A 16,757-nucleotide genomic window follows, 5' to 3' on the forward strand; every position below is an offset into this window, starting at 1 on the left:
CATAGAAGGCATTATTTTAATACTGTCCACACTGAAAGTGTAATTACTCGAAGTATCATTTACATTCATTTTCATGGTCTTCAATCTCAAGATGGAACAACTGGTTAACAAGGATGGTTATTTTCTACAACAAGATGTACTCAATTGTGTGTAACATTTAACAACGCATATGGCTATAAGATATTAGCTTTATATATCACTCATCAACTTAAAAATTAAAAAGAACATTCAAACTTACTTATTTTCGCTATGTCGTAATGCATTCACCTGATATTATCCCAATTTGTACTTACATTGAACTCACCTTGACAACTTTATTATTCAGCATATTATGATCCATATTGTCTGTATCCTGTATTAGTATTTAATCGTTCAATTTATCTAGTTTAACCTTTATTTTTCCATACATAAGCATTTTAACAAGTAACTGTATGATCGTATTGTCCCAACTAGTACTAATAAATATCTCACGGTTCTGATATACTTTATACTTTCATTTCATTATCCAAATATCTATCATAGTGACTAATTGTTTTAAATGATATAATAACCTGTAAATTTGTAAACTCTCATTTAATTATATCAACAACATTGAAATAATATCAACTTCTGTATCATTTGTTTGTTAAGAAGATTTTAAATTTCATACCTTCGTTATGTGTGAGTAGACTTTGGTCTCTAACAAACATTATTAAATGATCCGTTTCTTTCTTAACGGATTTCCCAATTTGAATTTCTCTTTTTAATGGACATTTCTTAATTTGTAATTTTCATGCATTTTTAAAAAAATCATGTATTCATATAACTTTATAACCCCTCAGTATGCTTTAACCATCTATTAATCTATTCATTTGACATTACTTAACCTCATTTCCCTCTTGACTGCTTTTATATAGATTAGTTTCCATTTCCTATATTCCAAACTATGTATATATAGGGACTGTGGAATTTCTGATATACTGTAGATTGTACATATATATGATGATGATAATTTCGAAATATATTCGTCTAATATTTATACCATTAATTTATTTTATTTAGAAACAAGAGGTGGCTGTCAAAAAAATTGAAGTTTTAGACATGAAACGTTCAAATGCAATCAATATTGGTTTAAAAGTTTTACCACCACCGCGTACAATCAGTTCTGCCATTTTAAAAATGGATCATTCAATTATAAACAGAGAGGGTATCGAGGTAAATTTAATTTACAACTCACTTTTTACATTTACAATGAATATCTCTTTTTTTATGTTGTCGTTATAACAAAAGTAAATATCTAAGTAATCAGAAGGGTTTTTGTGGAGATTAAGTATTTTCATAATCGAAAGCGTGAGTCAATCGAAGCACTGCTGAGGAGTCCCACAATAGGTCGAAACGACCGTCCAGTACTTCCAGGTTTTCCTTGGTGGTTTAGCGTCAATTGACTCACGCTTTCAAATATCTAAATCGTTGAAACTCTTTCATATGAATTTTTAGTTAACATTTTAAATGAACTATATAAATTAAGTGTTCATTAAAGTAGTAACTCAAACTAACCAATGCTAACAAATTGACAAGACATGAAAACACACTATGATATTATATTAATTACGAGATAATTTGTTTTACTCAATATTGTTTTATAATTAAATGTAAATACCAGGATTATATCTTATTTCATTCAGATTTAGTGAATAATGAGAAATGAAGTTGAATCATACCATTTAGATATACTACTATACAAAAAGCTTTCTATCTCTGAGATATGTTTCCAATGGTAGAGTTTAGCTCAAAATCTTAATTCTTAGTATTGAAAGATCATTTTTGCTAATCAACCAGGTATGATTATCTAAATATTAAGAACTAGACAATATGCCTGTATATGTAACCAAATATTACACTAAATCGAATGACCTTCGTTGACAATATCAAGTTTTGTTCTTATTCATTGTTGTGTGCAAAAATCAACATTTCCCATAGAAAATTCACTTCAACTAATTTACTTATTTATGCTAACTTTTATCCATTTGGAATTTATTAGGTATTATTAATCAATAGAAATGAATTTCACTAAGATTACTTCTCATGTAAACTCTATGTTAGTAAACATAAAAACTGCATAAAAGATCATTATATCTCTTTGGTTATCTAAGTATGTGATCAAAAATTATTTTAAGCTGCACTTTTCAATTTTATCGTCTGTCATCTTTTTCAAGTAACTGATTTATTTATTTGGCTATTCAGACTAGTTAGGTTCTTAAAACTGGAGTGAATGGATCGGAATTTTAACCTACAACCCACTGATGTAAGCTCAGATAGTCTTATCATTAAGTCATCATCTCCTATTGATAGGTTTTACAGGAATAATAATCATCTCTCTTTGGATTCAGTATTATACACTACCCGACTCATCATTATCAGTATTTATTATTATTACTAATACTAAATCGGTTCGTAACGTTTCTATTTGTAATTATTGTCATTACTAGAAACTTTTAACAACAATGCTACCAACAGATGAAGAATGTGAAGCTATAATGAAAGCGAAAGCAGAACAAGATGGCTTACCACTTGGACAAGCTGAACAATTTCTTGTTACATTGTCAGCAATAAGTCATTTAAAGCCACGTTTAGAATTATGGTTATTCAAATTGGATTATGAACAGAATGAAAAAGAAATAGCTGAGCCGTTAAATGATTTGAAACAGGTAATTGTAATCTACTGTTGCTTGTGAACTAAAATATATTTTAAATGTTATTGAATATGATAATTTAACTTATTCATCTGATAAATATGCACTAAGTGTTGTTTTAATAAACAGGGAGGAAAAAATTGTAGTAAAACTGTGTCAAAGCATGTACGTTTCGACATTATATTAATGATGACATTTAACTTGAGAAACTGACGAATAACTGGTCTACGTGGTGATGAGTGTGTAATTCTATTTATTCAATAGGTATATGCCATTTAATTGTACCGGTTAGCTTTGTTGATAGCGTCTTCTGAGCTTTCAAGTTATGTGTAGACTGACATCTTCTGAATGAGACCAAACTAACCGGTTTGTCTAGTCACATTTAAAAAACCCTGAAGAAAAATTCGATTTTATGCTAAGTTTGATATTTTTAAAGGTCGTAAACTTGTATCAGCTTGAAATGAGATATTATATCCCATAATATTTGAGTCATATGTGTTGGTTTTAACTGTGGACATTTATTTCGAACTATTTAGCCACCAATCCCTAACCTAATCGTCCATAGATTTATAGAATATATGGATTGAGGCAGACGTTAGAATTTACGATTCAAGTTTCTACTTATTTGGGACTTGTCAGCTGGACTTACCTGACTCCTAGTATTGTTGTTAACAATAGGGCTTGAACCGGGTCCCATTTCAGTTACCCAGTGCTCTTTAGTTTCATTAAATTCTCCACCAGTTCAATATGTGTCTGACATAACAATTTTGTTGGTTTTACACATTGTGGAAAGCTAACTTAAACGAGAGTTAACTTATTTATTACATTCTCTCTACTCTCTATTTTCTTCATCAACAGGCTGTTATAGAACTTATCAATTGCAAAACTTTACGATATATTCTGTCCGTTCTTTTGTCTATTGGGAATTTTTTAAATGGTTCAACTGCTAGAGGATTTACGTTAGATTATCTAGGTCGATTACCTGAAGTGAAAGACACGAAATATAAGAATAGTTTATTACATCATGTATGCTCTATAGTCTTAGACCAATTTCCTGATAGTACAGGTAAGTTATTCATCAACTTTCTAGTTCGCATAAGCAATATTGTTAATTAATAAATGTATTGTTACTAATAATCTGTCACCTATAAATGTCTTTACTAACACAAGTCTCACTAAGTGCAGTAAATATTATCATATAGTCTAGTCCTTTGTAATGACATAACTCCTTAGTACTGATCGAATTCTATCGATCATGTTCCAACGTGGCCACTAGTCTGAGTGACTCATCATCATGTGCACTATGCTGAGATGAAAGTTGGTGGTTGGAGGTAGTTGACATGAAATCTTAGAGCTAGGTTTTGTATCATTTAGCACTCGTCAGTAAAGTGTGCCTTTAATCTTGATGAAACTGATGGTCCCTGGGATATTTAATCCCGTGTCACCTAACTTCACAGTCAGAGACGTTAACATTGATCTATCGGGACAGACAGTGACTTCTTGGAAGGATATGTAGCTATCAATATTACAAATACTTTTTTCTGTATCCGAAAAAGATCTAACTTTTCAAAAAGGAGACTTTTATCCAATGTTCATAACTTCTTTAAACAGATATTTTGACTGCTTTATTTCCTATACAGATTTACATTCGGAATTAGGAGCATTATGTCGTTGCCATCGAGTTGATTGGGATGAATTACCGAAACGTTTGGAGAAACTAGAAACAGATAGTAAACGAGCTTGGGAACACTATCGATTAATATTCAGTTCTGAGAAAGAGTCAAATAAAAATATCAAGTAAATTTTACTTGTTGTTATTATTCCTCCATATTATTCGTATATATATAGAACAAATTCACTGTTAGATTCATTGTAGAATGTTGCCTAAGGAATGGTCTATTATGGTGGTTACTTATCGTATACTGAGAATTTCATACAGTTCTTATTTAGTAAAGCCATTATTATTATTTTGAATCGAGGTCTTTATTACATATGTTTTGTATAAAAATGATATGATGGGAATGAATTAGGCCTTACAGTCAGGTCTTAACTTTCCAGACAGTGCTACACAAAACTGATTCTCCCAAATTACTTTTGATTTCTATCCATTTTTGTTTTTCCGTAGTTGAATAAGACCTTAAAATTTCATTATGCCCACTCATCAGAGAGTTTTTTTAAAAAGAAAATACTTTGATATGTGTGTTGTTTGTGAGGCCCTCTTAGATATGTTTGTCGCAAACTAATATTTTCGATAAACAAAGTAGCGACTTTTGTAATCACCTGAAATATCCATTACTTTTGATTAGCTTACTCAATAGACGGTTATGTGTAGCCTTCAACATCCCTATAATTCACAGTTAAGAAGTATATAAATGTCAACTAAACCTTACAGCGTTTGTCGTCAGCTTGTAATGACTTTGAAGCAAACAATCTATACTAGTGCTTTATGAAGAGTTTTGTATAGTTTGAAATCCTAAATCAACTAGGCAGAGATTGAAAAAAACTATGACTATTTTAGAACAGGTTACTACTCAAATGTTAAAAAATTTACTTACTCCACTAATCCGTATTTGTTGATATGCAGATTGACCTAGGCACAGACATGTAGTTAGTCACATTGGTTAGACCAATAAAGTTGCATACGTTTAATTAATAAACTCATTAGAGCTCTATACAGGCATTTTGTGAATGATTCACTCATTACTGTATATGTGTGTATGTTCTTACAAGACAACGATGCTTCGTTTAAAAGATATAGATTATTGATGGGATTTAGAGAGAGAAAGAAAAAGAGTATGAAACATTGAGAATTGAAAAAAATTATAATTGACTACATGGTAATACCTTGTGATTACAAATAAATCTCTTATTATTATTTTGTCAGTCAAAAAATGAAATTCTGTGACAAACTACATTATTCTTTTTTGTAAAATCCACTCACAAGAAATTTATGCAGTCTCCTTTTTGAAGGAAGATAAATAGAAGTTTAGAGTTGAGTAATTATGACACAGAGAATGTCTCTTATTTAATCATCCATCAGAACAGTATCATAAATGATATCGTCTATTGCATTGTAATTTGCACACATACAAAAAATTATTTACCTTGTTAGCTAAGAAGTTAACATGAACAGTGACTGTTAATGAAGCATAAGTTTTTTTCAACAATTATCTATCTAAAGGAATTCAATATTCTTTCAAATAGATATAATAAATTTTGACAGTTGAAATCATGAGTCCATCTAAGCTAGACCACTGTTCAAAACCTGGAACCAGTTTGAGGCTCCTCAGAAATGCATGTCCAGGATATAATGTAAGCAATTTAGTATTTGGCACAGATATCTATCAGGCTGAAGTTGCCTAATATCTAATCACCCCAATGTAAGAAAAAACAATAACACTAATCGTGATGAAAGATTAAGTCAAAGGAAGGGAATAAAATTGAGGCATTGAGTATGTACGGAATAAATGTGTGTAAAAGATCTACGATGTACTTCCACATCAGTTGGTGAGAACGAATACAATGAGAAAGACTTTCCGGGAAGAGAAGGAGGTTAATAGGCCGAGTGATTCCTAACGGACAACATGTTGCTGCAAGGCTAGACAATTTTCATGCTGTCACAAGGAAATAATGATCTGCTACGTGTTCGAGTGTAACCAGATTTACTATAAGTGAATGAATTATTTATCTGAACAAGTTCACCACCCATATATCTTTATATGGATTGCTCCATTATTATGTTTGTATATATACGCACGATGTATATGTTTATTTGACTTCTGGCAGTAAAGCTTCCTATGCTCTCCGGGTCTTCTGATACTAAGTAACTGGTCGGGTAGGCGTTACGAAGCATTCAGTTTGAGTTCGACCGTAGAACATAACAGTCTGGAAGATTATAAATATATGCCCCCGTTTGATGAAAAACTTTTCAACCTTTTTGTCTATTATATTTCTAGGCTTTCCGAATTTCTTACTGATGCTATGGAAAGAGTGATTTGTTTACAGATGGTTTATCGAAGAATGTCTGCCAGGTAACCAACTAAAAGATTCCTGTATTTGAAACATTTCCTCGGAGTTTTTTTTCAATTTTTAATTTTAATCAGTTGATATCTTACGTAAACTACATTAATGGCATTCTTAATCCAATCTTGGGGTGGGGGTGAGGGTCAGATATGAAGTTGAATATCTATAAAGTTACAATTTGATAAAGTAAAAATCCCTTATAAAGCGGAATTAACTAGATCAAATATGAACCCAAATATCAAAAATCTGACCGTTAAAATTATTAGCAACATTTAGCCTCACAATCCATAGTGGGGTATAGTGAAGAAACAAAAGTGATGTTATTTACAATATTAAATAATTTTTCAAATATTTGATGCATACTAGTATATTTGTCTATATTTGTGTACACTCATTAGCCAGTCATGAGTTATTTTCATTAGATATTTCAATTGAGAAAAAAGAATATTTTGTGCAAAGAACCTAACATAAAGTATACCTGTATATTAGTGATATAATTCAACTATCAGTATGGGGTTGTGTGTGCGGGATCGTGGATGAGTGCCGCTGAAGAGTCCCATGCTAGGACAAAACGGCCGTCCAGTGCTTCCAGGTTTTCAATGGTGATCTGGCACTCATCGATTCATAATCTCACTCAAAATACATTCAAGTTTACATGTTTTATAGTTAGCTCTCTATATGTGTATATGTGCATATTTCTTTTCATTAACAATAGTTTTAGTTTGATCTTACTGATGAAATGAAACAGTCGGTATCCGATAGAATAAATCACTTTCGATAAATTGATTTTCTTAAGACAAAAAACTTATTAAATTTTTATGTATTTAACATTTACTTATGAGAAACACTAATATTTGTAAGTTGTATTCGGAAAATTCACTATGTAATTTTAAGTAAATGGTTTATAGAAGGAGAGTATATATATATATATGAAATATGTAGGTGATTGTCAGTCATTGAGGCATAGTGTTGAGTAATCTCACGGTTAAAATGAATGCTACACTGTATAAAATGATAATTAATACTTCTATACTGAAAAATCGTTGGTGGTAATAATCGAAATACCCATGTGAACATTGAAATATTACCATTATACCGTAATTGAGTATTTTCAGACTTCTCATCAGCCAGTCAATTGTGACACCAAAAAGTTGGTAACTATTATGAAGATTGTATCTGGTCAAAATAGTGGTTTTGTACTGGATATCTATAATTTTTACCTGTCCACTAATAATTATACAAAAGGAAATTGTGAGATAAGGTACAGTGGAAATTAAGCAGATGTTTATTTAAAAAATAAGGCTGGCAAGAAGCGTCACTGAATTATGAATGAGTTACGAAGCACTCGAACTATATATATGGAATGCTACTGTAAGTACAATTTTCTTTTATCTTCAGATTTCGACATACCCTGGAATATCTTGGTTACAGTCCAGCTAGAGCCTCTAGTACTTCAGTTGGCTACTTTTGCCGAATTCTAGCTGAATTCGCTCTGGAATATAGAACAACTCGAGAGAAAATCATTGAAGGACGAGAGAAAAAAGCGTTAGCACGAGAACGCAAACGAACAAGAGGAAAATTAATTGTAGATGTAAGTGATGATTTTTAATGATAGTATCCTGAAACTTTTGGTGAGAAACCGTGATCAGTGAAGTTATAGATCATGTTGGAAATGAAACCATGGTACCACCATTAACAATCAATGATGGTCTCATAATATCGAAAATCAAATGAGGCTAGAACTTTGAATTACTGAACACCAACTCAGTGGTCTGATGCTCAAGCACTCTCTACGAAAAGAGAATATTCTACCTTCTATCGTTTCCAAGATCGCGGATACACCACAGAGTACTTCAAACTAGGATTATACAGTCACCTAGTCCTTCCTTGTTTTCAATAGTTATCTAGTCTAAGCCATTTAGTGATGAAAACCGGATATATATATATATATATATATCCTTTCTTAAGTCACACCGAGATTTTCAACATAACTTTAAAAAGCTTTGTAACTAAACCAGGCAACTCAAAGAATATACCACTGAAATTATATTGATTTTTGTAAACATCACGGTGACTCATATGCTACTGTATACTTGAATCAGTATTGTAGATACAATAAAGTGAAGAGAATAATTGTAATCGGAGTAAATATAATGAAATCAGAGTGATTGAAATAGTTATGATCTAGTTAATAACAATATTAAAATGGGACTCCTCAGCAGTGCGCACCCACGATCCCGCATCCGCGAGACTGGTAGGTCCTGGGTTCGAATCTCGCGGGTGCGAGATCGTGGATGCGCACTGTTGAGGAGTCCCATAATAGGACGAAACGGCCATCCAGTGCTTCCAGGTTTTCCATGGTGGTCTATCTCCGATTGACTATGAAAATACTGAAATCTCCACAAAACCCCTTCTGATCAATATTAAAATGATCAATCACAAATTACATAATCCATACAACCACATACATTAAGAAAAAAGAAATAAGATTTCATAGAAATCCAAAAAAGTGTCAAATATAAATTAGATTTAATTTAAATTACGAAAATACAATGTAAATTAGTTGTAAATAAATTTCTATTGAACAGACTACACTTGTCAAATGGTAATTTCAAACGGTAAATTGTGTCTTATTATTTATTCAATTTCATTTCATAAATTAAGGGGGGACATTTTTTTCCATAAATCAAATGTTTACAATAGCAACAATTACATAACAATGCCTTGTTTTAAGATTCAATAATGCTTTACTATCATAATATTTCTAGCTTAATACTATAATGGAATTACAATCAGAAGTTGTTCAAGCTAAAACTGTAAGCAAATCATCATAAACAAAAATACACTCACAACTATGAATAACTCAATTCTCATATTTTACTGAATACTCAATCCATTTTATTTGTTTATTTACCCTTAATTTGTATCCAACCTTATTACTTGCTGGCTTATTCTAACCCTGTATGAATTTATGACAAAGTTAATTATACTATTGAACAACCTTGAGGTCTTAAGCAGTTCTAAACAATCAGGAAACAGCAAAGATAGATGAATGATTTACTACGTTAGGACATAGAATTAGGATACACATTTTGAGATTCTTGAAATATAGCTTATGTCACTACATGATTAGTGACCTAATCCTAATTTCTAACCTTATTTTTGATATTTACGCTATAACTGATGTCTCTCGATCCTGATTGGTTCAGCAGTATTCTTTAGCTATAGCTAATTTGCTATTTCATCTTTCAATCGCTTGAAATGAGTTCTTATCATCATAATTGAATTGAAATCATCATAGCATAGGAAACTGTTAGATATCATGAAAGCATTGGATAGACCTTTTCTTTTAGTTTAATATCATTTATCAGTTCGTTAATCTACACCTCTAAACTAGGTCTAACTCAGAACCTGCTGTCGGGCATTATGCTTTTAGGTCAGTCAATAGGAATATTCATAGTTTCTTAATCAAAGCTATGTTCTTTCACTAAAGATTAACTTCAAGTAAGGATTCTTAAAATTCTGACAAAATGCTATGGCTTGTAGAATTCAATCACACTCAGAAATGTAACATATAAGCATCGATAGTATCAGATGAAAGCTTAACAATATCATAAAACCAAATTTGAGAACATGAGCTATCAGATTTTAAATGAAACACAGAAATCTTACATACTTACTTACATCTGTCACCCCTCGTGAAGGAGCATAGACCACCCACCAGTATTCTCCATTAAACTCTGTCCTGGACAATCCTTTCCAGTTGTTTCCATTTGCTATTCATCCTTTTTTGTCTGCTTCCAATTCCTAACGCAATGTGTTCTTTGACACTGAAATCTACATACTTTTTATTTGTTTCCATTTTGTTTGATGTTTTAAGTCAAATATACATATTGATCCCTTGATAATGAGAAAGTTAAGATGTACAATAATCACGTGTTAATTGTTTTTACTAATCGCTGCCAATAATACTTCTCTAACACTAAAAATAAAATAACATTTTAATTTAACAAAATGTTAAAGTAAAAGTTGGTTCTGTCAAATTTCGTTAAATGGATCATGCATTTGTAATGGGTTTTCTTTTTCAAATCAATCTCAAAAGGTTACTGGTTTACGAAATGCACCAAATGATCTAGTTCAATCGAAAGATGATGCAGAACTTCGTGATTTATTACTTCGACCTTCGAATGAAACCGACTCAGATGCATCATCATTTACAGCCACCATTAGACGACGTCTTCATACTCCTGGACCAGGTATGTACATTTGTAAAAATCTGATAAATGCCTTATTTATTATTTTATGTTTGATATACTAAAATTTCTACTACAAACAATTTTCTTTTCCTCGCATAAATCTATTGAGTTAGTTTGAATGTATTAACAGTGATTAGTTTTTTTTTAGAATAATCATTCAACGAACGATTTAATTTCATGTCTGTATTCCTTCGTAAAAGCTTACAAGAGTCATACGGAATATTTGATCTCAATTGGTTGTTTTCTACCGTTTTTGTCGTCCTTACCCCCACTAAGTGATAAAGATTTGATTACTACATGTGTCTCTTTTATGAAAACATTTCTTACTGAAATGATGTATAAGATTTGCAAATCAAGTGGATACTTTTTGGTGGTATTTTGCTCTAGTTGTTTTAGTGGTAAAGTTATCATTATTGTTTAGGACCGAATCATTATCACTTTTAGAAAAACTCAATCAATCACATGGTCAGAGATAAAGTGAAAATTATAATTAACATGAGTCCAAGAGCAAAATGAAGACAACATATTAAGATAGGACCATCAGAACGGACTGATTTAATACTTATTAACTAAATAAAAAATTCACTTCAACCTGAACTGGACGCTGATGATATTGTTCAGTAGAGGAGTGAAAGCTTCGCGAATAAACTATCCAAGTCAAGGAACACACCATCATTACGAATAACACTTCTCACTGAAGAAAGTCTGTAATAGAATTTATTCTATCGGTTAAGTATATGTCTTGGAAATAGATTGTGTCAACTTTCTTATCATGTTGAGACGCTCGACCGTTAGAACCACTGGGTTGATTTCTGACAGCATACATTTCGTATTGATTATTTGTTCCTCTTTTTAACGTATATCTATGCATCTTAATTAATTAATTAATTTAATAACCACTTCTCCCTTACTTTTCTTCATCGTACGTTACTCTGAATTTAATCAATAAATAACCAGCTCCTAGAAGATTAGCGCCTCCAAATCGTGGACGAAGTCCAGGTTTATTGTGTGAAACATCAGATGCATCAATGGAAGCATTAGATCAAGAACAAGATATTCTATTAGATGCATGCTTACGCGCAAGTACACCATCTATTAATTCTCATGGAGCACCAGGACGACGTGTTCCACCAAAAGATCGTAGAAGACCTACAGATCGTTCAAGATTTTCAGGTATGTTCAAAAAAGTAAATATCATTAAACAATATTGTTTTCGACTAGATCTTCATCATACTTTACTCTAAAATGCAGTTAGTATTCATGTGCATAATATTAAAAATATTAAATCAACCAAAACAATGAGTAAGTCACTGATAACAATGAAATGAATTACAAAACTAACCATAATATGTGGATCATTGATATGTAGGTAAGATGATAAGTGTTACTAGTATAGTGACGAAAATAATAAAAACCAGCCTATGATAATGACCAGATATTTCGACGAAAGAAGTTTAAGACTCGAGAAATTCAACTCAATAAAATAATGATAATCACTAGAAGTCATCGAAAATTACGTAATATTATGAATGTGAATATTTATTTTAAGTACGCGTGTAGTAAAGAAGAGTGATAGAACGGATAAAGCGAAGCGAACAAGGCATAGAAATCAATACTAGAGCTTGTCCATACGGTTTTCTTTGACAAACTACGGAACAGACTTATCATAAACTTCTTTCGATCTAAAGACCAGAGTAGTTGACCTACTGTGTAAAAATATATCCGGAAGTAATAGAAGTAATTTTTAACCTGTGATGAATTCATTCAAGTTTATTGTTAAGATAAATTTTTCTCAGTTGTGTCTTATGAACTCAAGTGAAAATTTTTTTCTGTTGTGTTCCGATTGAATGAGTGAGCTATGTATCATGACCCTTGTCTAATTCGATGCTGTTATAACATCTAGGCTGACTGGGCTACTACACAACTTCACAGCGATTCACCAACCCAACTTTATGGTGAGATAAAATAAAATCTCCGTAGGAATCTATATTGTCAAATAGAACAATGCAACTAATACGTATTCATAGATTGGTAAACTAACCCAGATAATGACACTTGTATTGTGACTTTTGCTAGGTAAACAATCCACTTGTTCATCATATCTCACCAGTACTTACGTTTGATTTAATGTTAGAGCTTCGATAAATCGTCTACTTTGTAATGATTTGAATTATCCGGTTGCTGATATTCTTGACTGAATTTCGGTGTGTCTTAGTTGACATATATGCATCCTGTATGGATTGCCACTATATTACAGTCGTCTACATTCATAAACACAGTTCATGTTACATATTTCGGGGTTTATTTTAAATCATACTATTCATTTTAATTGTTCATCATTGTCTTATACTACTTGTGTGTCTGTTTTCTTTTCTATTCAACTCATTTCTCTTTGCAGTTTTCCAGTGCGTTTTGAGAGATGTCTCGTTTTTTTTTCAATTATTTCTTGTTGTTGCTTATTCTTGTCTTGTATAACATTTAATTTTGTACATGATGTAATTTATTGAAATTGAATGCTACTGGATGTGTATGTTTACGTGTGTCTATTTATATGCTTCTATGCAAAGCTATTATGCAATGGTGATATGAATTGCAATCCAATTGTTTTATCTTTTTTTTCTTTTTGAATGATCTGAATGATTTATTTATTTCACTGGAGATTTTTTACTGTTTTTGAATTAGTGACATTTTTGTTTGTGCTCAATACATTATCGATGAATATGTCAGGTCCTAATATGTTTTGCAAATATTTTAATGAATACACCTTGAAAAGGAACAAAGTCGCTGAAATGATAGGGTAGTTTTGTAGCTTAATTGTGTTTTTTTGCTGGTATTACGTCCTGTGGTCAGAATGGGATTTATTATCATTCTGAATGACATCATTACTTACTTACTTACGCCTGTTACTCCCAATGGAGCATAGGCCGCCGACCAGCACTCTCCAACCCACTCTGTCCTGGGCCTTCTTTTCTAGTTCTATCCAGTTCTTGTTCATTCTTCTCATGTCTGTCTCTATTTCTCGGCGTAATGTGTTCTTTGGTCTTCCTCTTCTTTGACTTTCAGGATTCCATGTGAGAGCTTGCCTTGTGACGCAGTTGGGTGATTTCCTCAATGTGTGTCCTATCCACTTCCAGCACTTCTTTCTGCTTTCTACCTTCACTGGAATCTGGTTTGTTATCTCCCACAGTAACTTGTTGCTGATAGTGTCTGGCCAATGGATCCGAAGTATTTTGCGTAGACAACTGTTAATAAACACCTGTATCTTCTGGACTATGGCTTTCGTAGTTCTGCAATTTTCCGCCCCATACGGTAGAACTATCTTGACATTTGTATTGAAAATTCTGATCTTGGTGTTGGTTGACAATTGTTTTGAGTTCCAGATGTTCTTCAGTGGAAAACCCGTAGAAAACCAACTCGCTAAAAAAACGCCAACCAGAATGACATCATTAGTATCTACTTACTTTAAGCAGAAAAGAAAACCCTGATAATCTTATTCAGTACGATGAAGGCTTTACAGTTATTTAAAAATAAAAACATCCAGTTCGGAGAATAATGCAATGTCTTCAAAAAATAATTCATAACTAGCAGATAATTAGCTTTGAAACTTCACACTGTTGAATTTTCTGTTATGGAATTGTGAAAACCTCTATGTAGACATTTTTTCAACTGAATTTTAAAGTAATCCCCTTCAAAACACGAGTTCTATTACTTCAGTGAACTTTCAGTATACCTAAGAAATTTCAGTTTAGTAATTATTCTAGTTTAGTTAAATGATGTACGAAAAAGATGGTTCAAATTTAACATGGCTTAAATGAACTAGAAAACTATTAAAAACTAAAAGTTATTGAATAGTCGTCTTGTTATCATTTGAGATTCATCTACAGTAAATGTTCACGGCTGATACAATCGATCTCACAACTTACCATGCATGCTGTTTGGAATATACAAAAGTCATTCTCTGTGTAGCTATTTATTTATAGCACGTGTATTGCATATTCATTATGGTTTAGAAAACATTATGACATTTTATTGTTGTTTGCACTTTGATTCTTGCAAAGCATATCTATTTTGATTATTATTATTATCAATGAATTAATTATCTCTATTTTTCTTTTAAATCTCTTCTCCACACTTTTTTGGTTCGAAATTCAAATCAGTCCGTCGAACTCTTAACAAGAAATTAGCTGAAGATGATATCAAAGCCATTGAACATGTGATACAAGCATCAGCAAAAACATGAATTCAAATTAGTTTTGCTATGCAATAAATTAAAATGTCTACGTACATGAATAAATGGATAAATCCCCATTAATATTGCAAAACTGTGTTATAATGTATCGATGACCATTTCGAAGATGCTGATCAATAAAACGTATTTTCTTTCTGTACATAGAAATAAACCTTTACCAACTACCTTTTCTGTGGAACAATAACAATCCTCTGAATATCGTTGAATAAAGTGAGATTTTCTTCTCATTTTGAACTCGATAAAGTTATTCTTACCTTTGTACACTGATACAAATATGCACATGTACGTATCACTGAGCACATATATATAATGTGTGTATGTACCTAAACGTGTTACAGACCTCGTAACTCTGATTACGTTAAACTGTATGTTACTAACTTATCCTCAATCGTATAATGAAGGAGTCTGAAATTTAGCTCAAGCGAATTCTATTTGTAATTCAATAGCGTGGCAACAGACAGGATACCCAAAGCCATCTTTTCCCTCCATTATAAGTTTTATTTAACTCCCCAAATATTATACTTTTATTCCTCGCTTATATATTAGTGACATGATCCTCCTAAATATTTACCTCAATTTCCTTTTATTCTGCAAAAGTGCAACTCTCATACTATCTATGCATTATATATATATATATATATATATATATATATATAATTTTAAGCATAATACTTTGATAGACATACTCATACAACCAAAATGTAAACGATTACAAAAAGCATATTTGCCTTATTGGTTGCATCATACACGACAGCTGAAGTTCCATCATTGCTGCTATCCGTTTTAGTGATAATAGGAGCAGAGTAGAAATTGTATATTCGCTAACTTTTACAGTTTCTTTTGCAAAAGAGTTGATCGGAACTTTCCGGAATTTCTTTTATTTACCTCTAATTATAATGTATCTCTTCTTTCAAATTTCGTTTTTTTCTAACTTGTTATTACCTTCACTTTAACAAACAAAAACAATTTGTTTGTTTTTCGACTTTACATATTTTATTTTCATAGTCAATTCCCCTTTCGTTGTACACTGGATTCTATGACTTAAGATAAAAATAAAACTATTTCTTATAAAGATTAAGCTAGTTTCAGTTATTCTTACTTCAAAACAAAACAAGACAACAAGATGTATTCTTCTTTCTCCCTCCCTTTTTTATATGTGCAAATGTATGCACATTATGTAATGTGTTCCCAGTCAACCCCTATCTTCTCCTCTTATATCTTTTCGACTTGAATAACTATGAGATTACAAGGGGAAAGATGCATTTTTAAGTTTCTCATTATTTATTCCTCCGTTGTGTTTTAATTTATCAGTGAAGTTTAAATGTGATTTCTTTTAATGATCATTTCCTAATGTTCAAAATTTTTTTCAAAAAAATAAGGCATTCACTTTCTATATTTTTTAATTTACTGCTATCCTTAGTCTGCCAAGTTTCCAAGACAAATCGAAATGTATAAACTTTTCTTTATAATATTTATATATCGATCCCCCAGACAATTTATTGCCAATCGAAAATTCAAACTAATTCAGATGGATAAGTAAAGAGAATGTGTTAATCT

General features: G+C 31.6%; 1 protein-coding gene across 2 annotated transcripts in view; it reads left to right on the top strand.

The window, feature by feature from the left end:
* Nucleotides 1-15,669, top strand: part of Smp_161110.1 (putative fh1/fh2 domains-containing protein (formin homolog overexpressed in spleen) (fhos)) — a gene marked incomplete at both ends in the record, with an annotated part of 66,479 nt that extends 50,810 nt beyond the window's left edge. The window contains 11 exons of one of the 2 annotated variants that reach the window (XM_018789980.1): nt 1,042-1,194; nt 2,469-2,687; nt 3,531-3,732; nt 4,313-4,469; nt 6,629-6,703; nt 8,094-8,151; nt 9,464-9,511; nt 10,798-10,951; nt 11,909-12,124; nt 13,350-13,356; nt 15,110-15,191. In XM_018789980.1, the coding sequence (XP_018655369.1) occupies nt 1,042-1,194; nt 2,469-2,687; nt 3,531-3,732; nt 4,313-4,469; nt 6,629-6,703; nt 8,094-8,151; nt 9,464-9,511; nt 10,798-10,951; nt 11,909-12,124; nt 13,350-13,356; nt 15,110-15,191 (1,371 nt within the window). Of the gene's footprint in view, nt 1-1,041; nt 1,195-2,468; nt 2,688-3,530; nt 3,733-4,312; nt 4,470-6,628; nt 6,704-8,093; nt 8,152-9,463; nt 9,512-10,797; nt 10,952-11,908; nt 12,125-13,349; nt 13,357-15,108 lie in introns of both variants that reach the window. The other variant, XM_018789981.1, reaches the window with a different exon arrangement.
* Nucleotides 15,670-16,757: the final 1,088 nt, after the last annotated feature.

The sequence above is a fragment of the Schistosoma mansoni genome, chromosome W, assembly GCF_000237925.1.
Source record: "Schistosoma mansoni strain Puerto Rico chromosome W, complete genome".
Classification (NCBI taxonomy): domain Eukaryota; kingdom Metazoa; phylum Platyhelminthes; class Trematoda; order Strigeidida; family Schistosomatidae; genus Schistosoma; species Schistosoma mansoni.